Genomic DNA, 17,813 nt, shown 5'->3' with positions numbered 1-17,813 from the left:
CCATGTTTTCTTTTTCAGAAATACATGGGCCTCAATATTAACTTATATTCTTTGAACATACGTTGGCTAGAAGACAGAAAGAGGTAGACAAGAATTTGCTAAAAGCTGAAGTCCCAAGTGCTGCCAGGCAAGAACTCCTGAAACTGATGATAAAGTTCTCAGTACATTGACTGGGCTGGTGGCAGGAGATGATGAATGAACAAGCCCACAATGGCCTCGGGATTGCAGCGAGAGGACCATCCACAGGAAACACTGGTTGACTTCCAAAGAGGGATGCCAACCCTAGCTGGCTTGGCTCAGTGGATAGAGCGTTCGCCTGCAGACTGAGGAGTCCCAGGGTCGATTCCAGGCAAGGGCACATGCCTGGGTTGCGGGCTAGATCCCCAGTGGGTGGTGTGCAGGAGGTTAGATCCTCAGTGGGGGGTTTGCAGGAGGCAGCCAATCAGTGATTCTCATCATTGATGTTTCTATCTCATTTTCCCTTCCTCTTTAAAATCAATAAAGAAATACATTTTTTTTTTAAAAAAAGAAAAGGGATGCCAGCTCTTTTGAATCCTCCAGCCCTTTGGCACTGGTTTACTTGAGACAAAACATGAGTATGCAAGGTGAGGTGCCCCTATCACCTTAAGCTCAGGGTCTTAAAATTATTTTCACTGCTCTCCACCCCAGTATGAGTGATGTTGTGGCATTTGAGAGAGACTCCTTGATTGCATCTGGGGGCCTGAGAGAGGGAAAGACAAGTGCTGGCAGCTGAGGAGGGACACTCCAGTTGCAGCATCTACATGTTCAAACTTCCTTCTCAAGACTGTCTCTCCAGCCTCAACAAGTCGGGACATGTGCACAACTCTATCTACGAAACAGCAAAGTCAGGAAAGCTAAACCCGAGATTCTGAAAGCAGCTGAGGACAGAAAAAATGGTTTGAAAACAAGTTGAGAGCAAGGAGAGGAGGAAGGGAAAGATTATTCTTTGTCTCCTTACTTGCAGAATGGAGATATAACAGTGTCTCAAATAGTGTCTGCTTATCTTTTATCATCCTTGTTGTGATTATTAAATGTATTAATGGCCCACAGATAGACAATGACAGTTTCCTCCATCTTATTACGCCTATGAGAATTTCTTTTTTAATTACCTTTTGATGTAATCTTCTCCAACCCAACTATTATTGTAGTGAACAATATTTGGATGACGAAGCGTTGCCAAAACTTTTACTTCACGCTTTACCTTCCTAGTTAAAAGAAACAAGGAATAGAAGGCGTCAGTATACATCCTGATAACAATAAGAAAACACCTCCTTTATCTGAACAGTTGCCATGGTTCCCACACCCAGAGTTTTAGAATGAAGGCCAGGAGCCCTGAAAAGGAAAAAGTGAACATACAGAAAAAACATAGCTGTTTTCACTCTCAACACAGAAGAAAAAGTGGTGACAAATCATTCCAAACATCAGACAACTTAAAAGTCATTGGCAGTACAGTACGACCTCAGGTTACGTTGGAGATCCGATCCTATGGTGCGACATAATGCGATTTTCGCCGTAAGTCGGAACCCCCCTACATAAGCACCTACATTACTCACATGGAGCACATACACAGCAGGGATGAAGTGAAACAGTAAAAAAAATTTTAAAAAAAGATAACAATTCCTGACCTTTACTTGTGGTAAATAAATAATAAAAAACATAAAGCACATATGTACATAAGTCAAAATGATGGAACTTCTTTTTTTTATTAAATCTTTATTGTTCAGATTATTACAGTTGTTCCTCTTTTTTCCCCCCCCATAGCTCCCCTCCACCCGGTTCCCACCCCACCCTCCACCCTCACCCTACCCCCCACTGTCCTTATCCATAGGTGTGTGATTTTTGTCCAGTCTCTTCCCGCATCCCCTACACCCCTTTCCCCTGCAAGAATAGTCAGTCCACTCCCTTTCTATGCCCCTGATTCTATTATAATCACCAGTTTATTCTGTTCATCAGATTATTTATTCACTTGATTTTTAGATTCACTTGTTGATAGATGTGTATTTGTTGTTCATAATTTGTATCTTTACCTTTTTCTTCTTCTTCCTCTTAAAGGATACCTTTCAGCATTTCATATAATACTGGTTTGGTGGTGATGAACTCCTTTAGCTTTTCCTTATCTGTGAAGCTCTTTATCTGACCTTCAATTCTGAATGATAACTTTGCTGGATAAAGTAATCTTGGTTGTTGGTTCCTGGCATTCATCACTTTGAATATTTCTTGCCACTACCTTCTGGCCTGCATAGTTTCTGTTGAGAAATCAGCTGACAGTCGTATGGGTATTCCCTTGTAGGTAACTGACTTTCTTTCTCTTGCTGCTTTTAAGATTCTCTCTTTGTCTTTTGCTCTTGGCATTTTAATTATGATGTGTCTTGGTGTGGTTCCCTTGGGATGCCTTTTGTTTGGGGTTCTCTGCGCTTCCTGGACTTGTAAGTCTATTTCTTTCACCAGGTAGGAGAAGTTTTCTACCATTATTTCTTCAAATAGGTTTTCAATATCATGCTCTCTCTCTTCTTCTGGCACCCCTATAATTTGGATGTTGGTATGCTTGAAGCTGTACCAGAGGCTCCTTATACTATCTTCATATTTTTGGATTCTTTTTTCATTTTGCTTTTCCGGTTCGGTGTTTTTTGCTTCTTCGTATTTCAAATCTTTGCCTTGATTCTTGCGACCCTCTAGTCTGCTGTTGGGAGTCTGCATAATATCCTTTATTTTAGTCAGTGTATGCTTAATTTCTAGTTGGTCCCTTTTTCATAACCTTGAGGGTCTCACTAGATTTCTTGAGGGTCTCACTACATTTATCGGTGGTATCACCAGACTTTTTGAGTGTCTTACTAAATTTATTGGTGGTTTCTAGAAAGTTCTTGAAAAACCTTAAAAGTGTGGTTTTGAACTCTATATCCAGTAGTTTGCTTTCCTCCATTTCTGTCATTTGTGTCCTGTTTCTTTGTCTCCACATTTTGGCTGCTTCCCTGTGTTGATAGAGTGGCTTTGTGTGCTAGGTGTCCTATAGGGCCCAGTGGCTCAGCCTCCCCAATTACCTGAGGTGGACACTCTTGGTGCACCCCCTTGTGGGCTTTGTGCACAGTCTTGTTGTAGTTAAGCCTTGATTGTTGTAGGTATCACTGGGAGGAATTTACCTCCAGGCCAGTTGGCTGTGAGAATCAACTGTGTCTGCAGTGGGAGAACTTCTGTGCTGGAGACACCCCTCCGGGGCAAGACGTGCTTCAGTGGGGCTTTGGTACTCACTGAGTCTGCCTCCTGAGTGTGTCCTTTATGGATCTAGGAGCTGCAATCTGGATGGTCCCACTCTGACCACTGGGCACACTGGCTCCCGGATCTCTAAGGAGGTGCTAATTTAGCCTCTGCCTGAGGCTACCCAGCAGGAGCTCAGCTGTGAAGCAATGCAAGTTGCCATGGGGCCTTGGGCCAGCTGCAGTTTGTTAGGTAATTTTCAGATTGTAAAGGTCCAGGCCTTTCATATGCAAAAGCCAGCGCACAGCTTGGGTGGGGCGGAGGTCCCACGGGATCAACAGGGCAGGGCAAGCAGCTATGGCTGCCCTCAGAGGCCCTGCTTCTCAGTTTCCTGGCAATCGTTGCAAGGACCCCTGAGAGAAAGCTGCCCTCGAGTTCTGACCGATGCCAGACAGTCCAGTTTCTCCAGTATGAGTCTGGATCCCCAGAGACTTGCCCGGAACTGGAGCTCAGAGCTTGAGAGTCCCTACCAATTGAAAAAGACAACTGTGTCCTCAGCCGCTAGCCCTCTCCACGTGCGCCTCTGTACCTCTGTACTTCACTTCCACACCGCAGCTCCTCTGAGTCTCTGTATGCTTTTCTCTTTCCTCCTAGTTGTAGAATTTCCACTCAGCCAGCCTTCCTGTGGTTCTGGATGATGTCCGTTCCATCTTTTAGTTGTATTCTTGAAGTGGTTGTGCTAAGCAGCAATCTCCAGTGTTAACCTATGCCGCCATCTTGGTTTTCTCTGGAATTTTTTTTTTTTTATAAATAAATGGGAGATGGCAATGTAACCATGAAATGACTTACGTTGAGTCCGACGTAACCCGAGTACTGTCTGTAGTCTTTGAAATGCCAATGATATAATTATGGTAGCTAATTCACACATTATGTCTTATTTAGACTTGTGCTAAAGTCACTTGAGTTTCAAAAACAAACCCCATTTGGGCAGCATGGGTAGGTAACACAGGCAGTAAGAAGGGCCTAATTTGGAATTTCCAGTGTGTGGCAAAGAAACACAAAGGAGAGGATTCAAAGAGCGAAATGGAGACTTTGAGGTGCATGTGGGAGCTTTACAGGGATGTGTAGTGAGGAGTGAAGACAATTCTATGCTCAATGGAATAAACAAATCTGAAATCTCAATTATGAGAAAGGATAAGCAGACATGGTGCAATTTCAGTCTTTATTTTGAAAAATTATTTATATGACATATAAGTTATAAAAATAAAGAGATGTTATTCATTATTGACAATCCTAACACAATCAGTTATTACTTGGAGTTATTTATCATTTGTCTTAATATTTTTATATATTTGTAATTATAGTGTACTAGAGGCCTGATGCATGAAATTGGTGCAAGAGTAGGCCTTTGCAGCCCAGCAGCTGCCTCGATCCCGCGCCTGCAACCCAGCTTCGTCCAGAAGGTAGCCCGAAAGGACGTCCAGAAGGATGTCTGGTCTAATTAGTGTATTGTACTATTATTATTATTATAGAATAGAGTCCTGGTGCATGAAATTCATGCATGGGGTGTGTGTGGGGGAATGTTCCCTCAGTCCGGCCTGCACCTTCTCCAATCTGGGATCCCTCAGGGGATGTTGGACATCCCTCTCGCAATCCGGGACTGCTGGCTCCTAACTGCTCACATGCCTGCCTGCCTGATCACCCATAACCCCTCTGCCTGCCTGCCTGATCACCCCTAACTGCCTCTGCTTGCCAGCCTTATGCCCCTAACCACTCTCCCCTAAAGGCCTGATCTCCCCTAACCGCTCTCCCCTGCAGGCCTGATCATCCCTAATCACCTCTGCCTCGGCCCCAACCACTGTGGCTTTGTCTAGAAGGACGTTCGGAAGACATCCTGCCTATCCTGTCTAATTAGCATATTACCCTTTTATTAGTATAGATAATATTCTATTTTCACATGTTATCTTTACAATTTTCTTTTTTTTTTTTTAAATATATTTTATTGATTTTTTACAGAGAGGAAGGGAGAGAGATAGAGAGTTAGAAACATCGATGAGAGAGAAACATCGATCAGTTGCCTCCTGCACATCTCCCACTGGGGATGTGCCCGCAACCAAGGTACATGCCCTTGACCGGAATCGAACCCGGGACCTTTCAGTCCGCAAGCCGACGCTCTATCCACTGAGCCAAACCAGTTTCGGGCTACAATTTTCTTTATTGTCTTACAATTTGCATAACTAACATGTATAAACTTTTTAATATTTAATATTTAGTTTTAGTTAATCCTCACCTGAAGATATTTTTCTATTGATTTTTCGAGGGAGTGGAAGGGATGGTGAGAGACAAAGAGAGAAACATTGAGAGAGAGACACATCAAGTGGTTGCCTCCCACATGGCCCTAACCAGGACATAGGATTGAGCTTGCAACCAAGGTATAGGCCCTTGACCAGAATCAAACCCAGGACCCTTCAGTCTGAGGGCTGATACTCCCACTGAGCCAAACCAGCTAGGACATAAAAGCTTTTTAATGTAATATTTCAAAAGTATATTTAAAAAAATAAGTAAAGCCGTAGCCAGTTTGGCTCAGTGGATGGAGCATCGGCCTGCGGACTGAAGGGTCCCAGGTTCGATTCTGGTCAAGGGCATGTACCTTGGTTGCGGGCACATCCCCAGTGGGGAGTGTGCAGGAGGCAGCTGATCGCTGTTTCTCTCTCATCAATGTTTCTAGCTCTCTGTCTCTCTCCCTTCCTCTCTGTAAGAAATCAATAAAATATATTAAAAAAAAATAGAGTAAATAGTGTAACAAACCCTTACCTAGCAATCACACAGATGAAACAGGTGTTAATTTCATATGTACTCTTACCCACTTCCTCATCTTCGCCTATATTATTCTGAACCTACTTTCCATATCTAAGATTTCACGTGTAAATATTTTCAGCATATAACCCTCATTTTTAATGACTGTAAAATAGCCACTGATCACGGGAGAGAAAACAAAACATCCTTAATCATTCCTTTATTGTTAGATATTTTGTATTTTCTAATTCTTCACTATTATAAACCACACTGTATTTATATCCTCTTACATGGTTATTTTTCCCTTAATTTGGGCAATATCCTTAGAATAGGTTTCCAGACAGAAAATCCTTAGGTCAAAGTGTATAAACATTATTATGGCTCTGGATTATTATCTCCAAGTATATTTTAACAGTGTTCTACCAATTTATGAAGCCATTACTAATGTCCCCTAATATTGCACTATGATCTTTGTTAAGTATTTCCACTAAAAACTTCTACTGAATGGAAGGAACAACAATATTTCATTCTTGTTAAGCAAAACAGTAAAGAAGCAAAAAGCCTGTTTTGAGGGCAAGAAGGCATAAAGGTGTTTCCAATGCCAAACAAGGTATTGTCCTTGGACAGGATAAAGAGCACCTAGGACTCTTTGCCTGCCTCTCCTTTGCTCAGCCCACTCTCCATATCTCTTTTCTACCTGCTTATCTAATCTTTGAAGGATTAGTCTGGCCAACTTAGATGAAGTAACAATTGCTGGATAACAAGTCAGGAGATGAAACTAGAAAATCTCAAAGGTCACCTTGAGCTAAATGACTCTATAACTTGCTTTTTCATCAAGACAGCCTTAAAACAATTGTGGCAGGCAGTTAGACAGACCTGAGCAGAGCAAGGACTATGGGCCAGGTACAGGAGGTCACTAGAGGGAAAAGTCTTGGGTGCCTAGAAAAGGGCAATGGTAGGGTGACACCTTGCCCCCAGGGCGACCTTTCCTCCTCCTAGCATATTGCTGGTCATGCAGTTTGGAACCCCTAACCTTTCCTCCCTAGAGATAACATCTAGGCCTCAGCTGTATTTCAGCTCCAGGCCCAGAAAAGCAGCAGAACCAAATAAGTGATCTCATGGCTGACCTCAGGACCAGCTGCATTGGCACTGACCAATCAATCAGTGGAGTCCTTGACCTTGAAAGGACACACCTGGAAAGCTGCTGAATATTCTATTAAGATCTTCCCCTGGAACCTTCCCTAAACCCTCCACCCTTAAAACCCTTAGGACTGAGGACTCAGTGAGCTCTCCCTCGCAGGAGCAGGCCTGCATCTTCCCCTCTCCCTCCCCATCCCCATCCCCCCAGAGTGTTACCATTACCTTCCTAATCCCCAAACATCAAGGACCTTTCCTTTGCTTCTATCACTTGGTTCCTAATCCCATTTCTTCTATGAATTACTTCTTCCCCCTCTGGGATTTTCTCTCATAGTTGGAGTCTTGGCTCTGAATTCTTTCTTAGCCAGAACTCAAGTACTGAGGTTGCTGAACACAGGTCCGGTGTGACCCCAGTAGACTAATACCTAGTGCTGTGAGTAAGCCAAGCTCCTGATGATAGATTAACATTTTAATTTATATATATATTTTTATCGGTTTCAGAGAGGAAAGGAGAGGGAAAGAGAGAAACATCAATGACCCACTGCCTCTTGCAGACCCCCTACTGGGGATCTAGCCCAAAACCTGGGCATGTGCCCTGACCAGAATTGAACTGTGACCTACTGGTTCATTGCTTAACTCGCAATTGAGCCACGCCAGCAGGGCTAGAGTAACATTTTTAAGGAGGACTGGGAAAAAGTAAATAATATACTCATGAAGAAGACAGATGCATAAAAAAAAATAGTACAATTCAACATATCTTCTTATTTAAAATAATAAAACAAAACATTTACTACTTACTCGTTATTGTATTTAACACGTTTAATAACATAAGTTGTCCCATCAATTCTGTGTTTTGCTTTGAAAACATTGCCATATGCACCGGAACCAATTGGTGCTATTTCTTCAAAATCCTTGATAAACCTTAAAAGATAAACGTCACTGTTACTCTAAGATCCAATGCTAGCTGGCCCCCACCCCTTCCACTTTCCCTTAAGGTCACTGATGAAATGGACTATATAGCAAACTTGCCTCCCCACTTCTGAATAAGAAGGGACCACTCCACACACTAAGGATCATTCCTCCCCAACCTCCTCTCAACACAACAGATCACCCCTGGGAGACACAGGGAACTCCTGGCTGTACAACTGCCATGAGAAAGCATCTTCTCACAAGCATAAAACTTTACAAAACAGAACCATATTGTGTTCCACAGCTACCATCAAGCTATTATAAGAGAAATGAGCAGGTGCTCATGGCCAGCCTGGCTCGTAGACCTCTAATTCCATCATGAGGACCTGCCAATTCTACTTCTAAAACGTATCATGGTATCAGCCCACTTTTCCCGTCTGACGTCTTCCACCCCAGTAAAAGCTTCTACTGGGCTCCTGCACAACCTTGCTTGCCGGACTCTTCACTTTCCTCCTCCCCTTCAATCATAATCCACACAGAATCCAGTGTGATCATGTCTCTCTATTGCCTAACAGCCAATAGCCTAGCTTTTTATTCAGCAAAACATGGAAAGTCATTAAATGGCCTCCATGGGGCCTTGTGATGGGACCTCTGCCTCCCTCTCCAGCTTGTCCCCTGGCACAGTGCCCATTTTCACTGCATTCCAAGAACACAACCTTCTGTTTGTTCCTTGAACCCTCACGTCTCCTGTCCCATCTTCATTTTCCACCTCCCTGTGTCGCCTCATCTTTCAGGCCTCTGACCATAGTTTGTAATTACAGACTTTTTCAGGTAATTTTCAACCCACAAAACTCTATGAGGGCAAGAACTGTTCTATTTGTTCGTACTATAGACCCAATGCCAATGCCCAGCACAGTGCCAGCTATATATTAGGCAGTTATTTGATAGATGTGGATTCTTTATTGGCTTTTTTTTGTTTTAGTATTGAATTTACTTTTTAAATTTTTCAATTTTTTTTTTAATCCTCACTGAGAATATTTTTCCATTGATTTTTAGAGAGAGTGGAAGAGAGAGGGAAAGACAGAGAGAAATATTGATGTGGGAGAAACACATTGACTGGTTGCCTCCTGTACGCGCCCTGACTAGGTCCGGGGCTGGGGAGGAGCCTGCAACTGAGGTATGTGCCCTTGACCAGAATCAAACCAGGGACTCTTCGGTCTGCAGGCGGATGCTCTATCCACTGAGCCAAACCAGCTAGGGCTCTTTATTGTTATTTTTAAACTTACTTTCAATGTTCTTTTGTTGCAAATAGGCCTCTTTTATTTGAACCCAAACAGATGATCTACCACAAAAGACACCCTTTTTCAAAGTGAAAACTGGAAAATGAAAACAGATTCAAGTGGTACTAGTATAATTCTGGCAAGAGTACTTTTTTGGGGGGGTAGGGGGTCGGGGGGGAATCACCGGTTTATAGGAATATTTGCTTTCAATATTAAAAAGTTCCACAGATCTCAGAGAAACCCACATAAGCATCACATAGATCTATGTCACCACATTCCATTTAGATTTGTCGAAACTTTACTTTGAGATACAATGATCTGCTGTGGGCCTGAATGTGCCAAAATAATTTAACTGTTCAGGTGGAAATACTAGTATATACGGCCTGTCTGATGTATAACAGTTCCTTATGAAACTTTTGTGGAATAAACAAACATATCTCTAAGGAAATTCTGTTTTACAGTTCTTTCTTACCTCTTATCCACACTATGCTTCCTTACACGGGAGTCAAATTTAGGTGCCAAATTTCTAAAAATTAAAGAAGAATGTAAAATTCAAATAACATTGAAATCAAATGTAACTTGTTTAGAGTGGTTTTATGCCACGCACTATGCTTTTTTTAACTTTGCTTCACTTAGCATAATAATCTCCAGGTCCACCCACGCTGCTGGAAAAGGTAAGAGTTCCTTCTTTTTTATAGCTGTGTAGTATTCCACTGCATAAACGCACCACCGCTTTTCATCCACTCAGCTACTGATGGGCACTTGGGCTGTTTCCAGAGCTTATTACTAGATTTTTTATATTCTGAATCAACATTTGATAGCATTTGATCTTTTTATTTCTTAAAAAGATCACCATTTCTGAGTCTACACCATTTCTACTCTACCTGTTTATCTGAAGAATAATGCACTTCTCTTGAAAATCTCTCGCCAAGCCCACTTCCCTTAACCAATTACCCTAGCAAGATACCCGTAGGCCTTTATGTCTACCCTGTACAGTGTGCACACAACAATTTCTCTGCATATTTAAAAATATTTGTTTGTACATTCAAGTATTTTGTGATCTTTAACCATGCTCTCTCCTTTTTAAAAATATGACTTTATTAATTTGAGAGAATGAGGAAGGAGAGGGAGAGAGAGAAACATCAATCAGCTGCCTCTCACACGCATCCCCACCAAGGACTGAACCAGCACGGGAAGGCGTCCTGACTGGGAATAGAACCAGCTACCTTTGAGTGCATGGGACAACACTCAACCAGCTGAGCACACCGGCCAGGGCAATGCTCTCTACCTTTGAAACCCTAGTCAAATAGGGATGTACAATACTCTACAAATACTCGAGTTAATAAATAAGGCTGACAGACTACGTCTGAAAGGAAACTTCATTTCAAACTAAATTCAATGCATAATAATACTCACATTTCCACGTTCTCCAAACTTTTTCTGACACCACTCTATAACAAAAGAAAACGAAAAATTGTTTCAAATGATTAAATCAATTCTATTGCTTTTATCTTTTTTTTTTTAATTCTCACTCAAGGATATGCTGTTTTGTTTGCTTGGTTTGTTTTCTCAAGAGAGAGGAAGGAAGAGAAAGAGAGAGAGACAGAGAGAAACATCAGTGTGAGAGAGAAGCATTGATTGGTTGTGCCCTGACTGGAGGTCAAAGCCACAACCTAGGTATGTGCCCTGACCAGGAATCAAACCCTCCACCTTTTGGTGTGTGGGACAACAATACAACCAACTGAGCCACCTGGCAAGGGCCCTATTGCTTTTTCTTGCTTTACCTCCTCCTGTACTTCTAGCAGGTTCTGTAACCACAGTTCTTTACCATAAGCTCATCAATCTTTGTACTCTTATTGAACCCTGCTACCCAGTTTACTTGCTTATGTCAATGTTCTCATCAATTATAGCAACCAGACAGACATGGCCGTTGTAGGGCATGTTCTGAAGAAGCACTGATCCTCCAGGTACAGAAAACGGCTTCCCTGCTGATCCTCTGGTCGGCAGAGCTCAGCAAGAAGGCGTGCATCCCATCAGTCACAGCGCTAATCACGACACAGATGGAGCCCAGGGATCTAGTTTAAAGCAGTTCCCCAAGGGTTTCTGATCTGATCACCAGTTAAAAACTGCAATGCTCATATTTCATTTTTAGTACAAATTAATTCTATATTTAGCGAAAAAGAGGAGTCCTCAATATATCTCTCAAAAATTAATGCCACATAACTACTTTCATTCATATTCACTATTATTCTGATAGATTTTGTGGATTTCTTTTTCCACTTAAATATAGTGAGACAGAGTGGGGAGCATCAGACTAAGTTTCTTGTGCTCATATCACCCGCCAGCCTCAGTATTGCATGGTGACTTCACTACAGAGTAATTTAGCCATTCTGTTCATGAGCAATATTTTTTCTAATTTCTTCCTATTACAACCAATGTTGCACAGAATATTGTTACACCTGTTTCTCTGTGCACACATGCATGTGTTTCTCTAGGAAATATCCCCAGGAAGGGAACTCCTTGACATGATAGCATGCGCACCCTCAACGTTAATACATGTTGTCAAATAGTTCTCCGAAATGGTTGTGCTGATTGCTACTTGCACCAGCAGCATGGGGCCCGGTGCACAACATTAATGAACTGGACGGGGGTTTGGGGGGGGGGTCCCTCAGACCAGCCTGCGACCCCTCGCAGTCTGGAACCTCTTGGGAGAGTGGGAATCAGCCAGCGGTTGGACAGCCCTCGAGGGGTCCGTAGGGCTCCCACAGAGGAGGGAGAGGTTCCTGCTACCACCACTGCACTTGCCAGCCAAGTCCGGCGGTTGGCTGGGCTTCTGTCTGAGGGGGCTCCCCCTGTGGGAACACACTGACCACCAGGGGGAAGCTCCTGTGTTAAGTGTCTGCCCCCTGGTGGTGAGTGCGTGTCATAGCGACCTGTCCTTCCATCTTTCAGTTGATTTGCATATTAGGGCTATAATACATAAGCCAAGAAATACATCCAAAGGCAGTACTTACTGTTAAAATATTTTTAACTGTTAGCTGTAGACATGCAAGAGAATCAGCCAAACGTTTTGCCCTCTTTACATTAGTATTTAGAGCATCAGCATATGTTTTCTGTCCAATTTTGCATTTACAAAGACACCTAGGAAAAATGATGGGCATAATTTATCAAAATACCAAAATAGTAAATCTAACATGATTAGAAAACACACACACATCAATAAAGGCCTTAAAGCACACTAAGGTAGCTTTGTTTCATGTCTTTGTGTAATTTAAATCTTCAATGAGGGGACCAATTTGTCAGAATAACCAGGATTGGCTGACGTCTCAGGTTGCATTTCCAGGCAACTTCTAACTTTTTGTTGCTTCCTTTAAAGATCTGGCATAAAGGCACTAAGTGGTGATATTGTAAAATTCCCTAAAAATCAAAACATATGAAGGCAGAAATGGAAGGTGATTGGAGAATTTCTCAGAGATGTTCAAATGGGGAAGAAAAAGCCAGTAAGAAAATGGGGCTTCTACAGGAGAAACAATGAGGTTATGCTGTTTGTAGGGAATGAGCAAAGCAAGGATTCTGCTCTAACCTCAGCATACCATTATTTTCAGGAACCCAAGTGTCATTTTTTTCTTTTAATAATTCTTTATTGTTGAGGATACTACATATATCCCCCTTTTTCCCCACTGACCCTCCCAGCTGATCCCAACCAACCCTCAAACCAAGTGTCATTTAATTTAGTTTAGTCACAACCATGAGACCACACCTCAAGTTAGAGGGGGTCAGAGGTCTCAGAACAGCAGTATGGAAGAGTCCTTATCAACTACTTAACCCGAAGTCCTAACAAATGATTTAAATCCTCTGTACATTTAACTCAAAGTAACTGCTCCTCATCAGAATGACAAGCCAGTTTGAATTTAAGTGAAATCTATGTACAAACTTATAGGGTGCTGAACTGACACGTTTTAAAACGTACTTAAGAGTTTGGGGGTGGGGGGGGTAGTAGCCCAGGCAGGTTTCTTTTTAACTATTTTTAATGAATCTTGTCTTAAAACTATATGACCATTTTCCTAAGAGATCACTAACAAGTGTTAGATGCCCATCTTCCTCATACCCAGAGCAGCTTTGGGTATGAGTAAGATGGATTCCTGAAAGTAATGGTACGTCTGCAGATCCTTATTCTGAAACCTTGAGCCAGGTGTTTGTGGTATTCAGAGATTTCAGGTTTTAGAAAGACGACGCACGATAAACCCTGTGTATTTTGTAATACATTACAGGCCGAGTGCTTATAATTCTCCAGTTCAAGTAAGCAAACTGAAGAAAATAGCACAAGATTTTAAGTTTCTAAGTGATAGAGAGTGTGTACCTTTTAGATTCTATCTGGCAAGGTATGTTTGGTACTAAAGGAATCAAAGGCAATAGGAAACCTCATTATTGTGGAATTCAAAAGACAATCCTATATATATAAAGATCTAATATGCAAACTTGTCCGGGGCTCAGTACCAGTCACGAAGGAACAAATTTGCATATTACCTCTTTATAGGCTGCAAGTGCAGATGAGGGGGGACTGGGACTGCTGTGCAGTGAGGCAAGCCATGGATGGCGCAGGAAAGCAGCAGGCCCGCAGAGAGCAAGGAGCAGGGCCGGCCAGTCGTCATGTCGATGATCAGGTCTGCAGAGAGCAGGGAGGAGCAGGGCCGCAGAGAACAGGAAGCAGGGCTGGCCAGTCCATGGTGATGATCAGGTCTGAAGAGAGCAGAGCAGGGCCTGCCAGCGCTGCAGGGAAGAGCAGGTCCGCAGAGGGAATGGGAGCCTAGAGACAGGGTGGCGTGCCCAGGTCGCCTCTGTACAATGATACTCACATTTCCACGTTCTCCAAACTTTTTCTGACGCCACTCTATAACAAAAGAAAACGAAAAATTGTTTCAAATGATTAAATCAATTCTATTGCTTTTATCTTTTTTTTTTAATTCTCACCCTAGGATATGCTGTTTTGTTTGGTTGGTTTGTTTTCTCAAGAGAGAGGAAGGAAGAGAAAGAGAGAGAGAGACAGGGAGAAACATCAGTGTGAGAGAGAAGCATTGATTGGTTGTGCCCTGACTGGAGATCAAACCCACAACTAGGTATGTGCCCTGACCAAGAATTAACCCTCCACCTTTTGGTGTGTGGGATGACACTACAACCAACTGAGCCACCTGGCAAGGGCCCTATTGCTTTTTCTTGCTTTACCTCCTCCTGTACTTCTAGCAGGTTCTGTAACCACAGTTCTTTGTCCATAAGCTCATCAATCTTTGTACTCTTACTGAACCCTGCTACCCAGTTTACTTGCTTATGTCAATGTTCTCCTCTATTATAGCAACCAGACAGACATGGCCATTGTAGGGCACGTTCTGAAGAAGCACTGATCCTCCAGGTACAGAGGACGGCTTCCCTGCTGATCCTCTGGCCGGCAGAGCTCAGCAAGAAGGCGTGCATCCCATCAGTCACAGCGCTAATCATGACACAGATGGAGCCCAGGGATCTAGTTTAAAGCAGTTCCCCAAGGGTTTCTGATCTGATCACCAGTTAAAAACTGCAATGCTCATATTTCATTTTTAGTATAAATTAATATCTATATTTAGCAAAAAAGAGGAGTCTTCAATATATCTCTCAAAAATTAATGCCTACATAACTACTTTCATTCATATTCACTATTATTCTGGTAGATTTTGTGGATTTCTTTTTCAACCTAAATATAGTGACACAGAGTGGGGAGCATCAGACTAAGTTTCTTGTGCTCATATCACCCGCCAGCCTCAGTATTGCATGGTGACTTCACTACAGAGTAATTTAGCCATTCTATTCATGAGCAATATTTTTTCTAATTTCTTCCTATTACAAGCAATGTTTCACAGAATATTGTTACACCTGTTTCTCTGTGCACACATGCATGTGTTTCTCTAGGAAATATCCCCAGGAAGGGAACTCCTTGACATGATAGCATGCGCACCCTCAACGTTAATACATGTTGTCAAATAGTTCTCCAAAATGGTTGTGCTTATTGCCACTTGCACCAGCCTTATGGGGCCCGGTGCACAACATTAATGCACTGGAGGGGGGTCCCTCAGACCAGCCTGCGACCCCTCGCAGTCTGGGACCTCTTGGGAGAGTGGGAATCAGCCAGCGGTTGGACAGCCCCCGAGGGGCCCATAGGGCTGCCGCAGAGGAGTGAGAGGCTCCTGCTACCACCACTGCACTTGCCAGCCAAGCCCAGCTGTTGGCTGGGCTTCTGTCTGAGGGGGCTCCCCCTGTGGGAACACACTGACCACCAGGGGGAAGCTCCTGTGTTAAGTGTCTGCCCCCTGGTGGTGAGTGCGTGTCATAGCGAACTGTCCTTCCATCTTTCAGTTGATTTGCATCTTAGGGCTATATTACATAAGCCAAGAAATACATCCAAAGGCAGTACTTACCGTTAAAATATTTTTAACTGTTAGCTGTAGACATGCAAGAGAATCAGCCAAACGTTTTGCCCTCTTTACATTAGTATTTAGAGCATCAGCATATGTTTTCTGTCCAATTTTGCATTTACAAGGACACCTAGGAAAAATGATGGGCATAATTTATCAAAATACCAAAAAATATTAAATCTAACATGATTAGAAAACACACACACATCAATAAAGGCCTTAAAGCACACTAAGGTAGCTTTGTTTCATGACTTTGTGTAATTTAAATCTTCAATGAGCGGACCAATTTGTCAGAATAACCAGGATTGGCTGACGTCTCAGGTTATATTTTCCAGGCAACTTCTAACTTTTTGTTGCTTCCTTTAAAGATCTGGCATAAAGGCACTAAGTGGTGATATTGTAAAATTCCCTAAAAATCAAAACATATGAAGGCAGAAATGGAAAGGTGATTGGTGAATTTCTCAGAGATGTTCAAATGGGGAAGAAAAAGCCAGTAAGATAATGGGGCTTCTACAGGAGAAACAATGAGGTTATGCTGTTTGTAGGGAATGAGCAAAGCAAGGATTCTGCTCTAACCTCAGCATACCATTATTTTCAGGAACTCAAGTGTCATTTTTCTTTTAATATTACTTTATTGTTGAGGATATTACATATATCCCCCTTTTCCCCCACTGAACCTCCCAGCCGGCCCCCACCACACCCCCAACCCAAGTGTCATTTTATTTAGTTTAGTCAGAACCATGAGACCACACCGCAAGTTGGAGGGGTCAGAGGTCTCAGAACAGCAGTATGGAAGAGTCCTTATCAACTACTTAACCCGAAGTCCTAACAAATGCTTTGCATCCTCAGTACTTTAATCTCGAAGTAACTGCTCATCATCAGAATGACAAGCCAGTTTGAATTTAAGTGAAATCTATGCACAAACTTATAGGGTGCTGAACTGACATGTTTGAAAAAAGTCCTTAACAAGTTTGTGGGGGGTAGCCCCAGCAGGTTTCTTTTTAACTATTTTTAATGAATCTTGTTTTAATACTATGCGACCATTTTCCTAAGAGATCACTAACAAGTGTTACATGCCCAACTTCCTCATACCCAGAGCAGCTTTGGGTATGAGCAAGATGGGTTCCTGAGAGTAATGGTATGTCTGCAGATCCTTATTCTGAAACCTTGAGCCAGGTGTTTGTGGTATTCAGAGATTTCAGGTTTTAGAAAGACGACGCACGATAAACCCTGTGTATTTTGTAATACACTACAGGGCGAGTGCTTATAATTCTCCAGGTTCACGTAAGCAAACTGAAGAAAATAGCACAAGATTTTAAGTTTCTAAGTGACAGAGAGTGTGTGCCTTTTAGCTTCTACCTGGCAAGGCATTTTTAGCACTCAAGGAATCAAAGGCAATAGGAAACCTCATTATTGTGGGAATCAAAAGACAATCCTATCTGTATATATAAAGAGGTAATATGCAAATTTGTCCAGGGCTCATTACCAGTCACGAAGGAACACATTTGCATATTACCTCTTTATAGGCTGCACGCACAGATGAGGGGGGTCGGGGACTGTTGTGCGGTGAGGCAAGCCATGCATGGCACAGGCAAGCAGCAGGCCCGCAGAGAGCAAGGAGCAGGGCCTGCAGAGAAAAGGAAGCAGGGCCGTCCAGTCCATGGTGATGATCAGGTCTGAGGAGATCAGAGCAGGGCCTGCCAGTGCTGCAGGGAAGAGCAGGTCCACAGAGAGCTGGGTGGAGCAGGCCCGCAGAGGGAATGGGAGCCGAGAGACAGGGGGGCGTGTCCAGGTCGCCTCTGTACAATGATACTCACATTTCCATGTTCTCCAAACTTTTTGTGAGATCACTCTATGACAAAAGAAAACGAAAAATTGTTTCAAATGATTAAATCAATTGTATTGCCTTTATCTTTTTTTTTTTTTTTTAATTCTTACCTGGGGACATGCTTTTTTGTTTGGTAGGTTTGTTTTCTAAAGAGAGAGGAAGGAAGAGAAAGAGAGAGAGAGAGAAACATCAGTGTGAGCGAGAAACAAT

The 17,813-nt window shown here is 42.6% G+C and overlaps 1 protein-coding gene across 1 annotated transcript in view; it reads right to left on the bottom strand.

Moving 5' to 3' along the window:
- Positions 1 to 17,813, bottom strand: part of LOC308525912 (interferon-induced, double-stranded RNA-activated protein kinase-like) — a gene marked incomplete at its 5' end in the record, with an annotated part of 96,589 nt that overhangs the window by 12,389 nt on the left and 66,387 nt on the right. The window contains 4 exons of the mRNA XM_081100787.1: positions 1,131 to 1,226; positions 7,945 to 8,067; positions 9,808 to 9,861; positions 10,752 to 10,786. Coding sequence (XP_080956913.1) covers positions 1,131 to 1,226; positions 7,945 to 8,067; positions 9,808 to 9,861; positions 10,752 to 10,786 — 308 coding nt within the window. The remainder of the gene's footprint in view (positions 1 to 1,130; positions 1,227 to 7,944; positions 8,068 to 9,807; positions 9,862 to 10,751; positions 10,787 to 17,813) is intronic.

The sequence above is a fragment of the Myotis nattereri genome (assembly GCF_964212035.1).
Source record: "Myotis nattereri genome assembly, chromosome: 10".
NCBI classification, from domain to species: Eukaryota; Metazoa; Chordata; class Mammalia; order Chiroptera; family Vespertilionidae; genus Myotis; species Myotis nattereri.
Note: the sequence above shows the minus strand (reverse complement) of the source record. Positions and strands in the feature narration are given on the sequence as shown.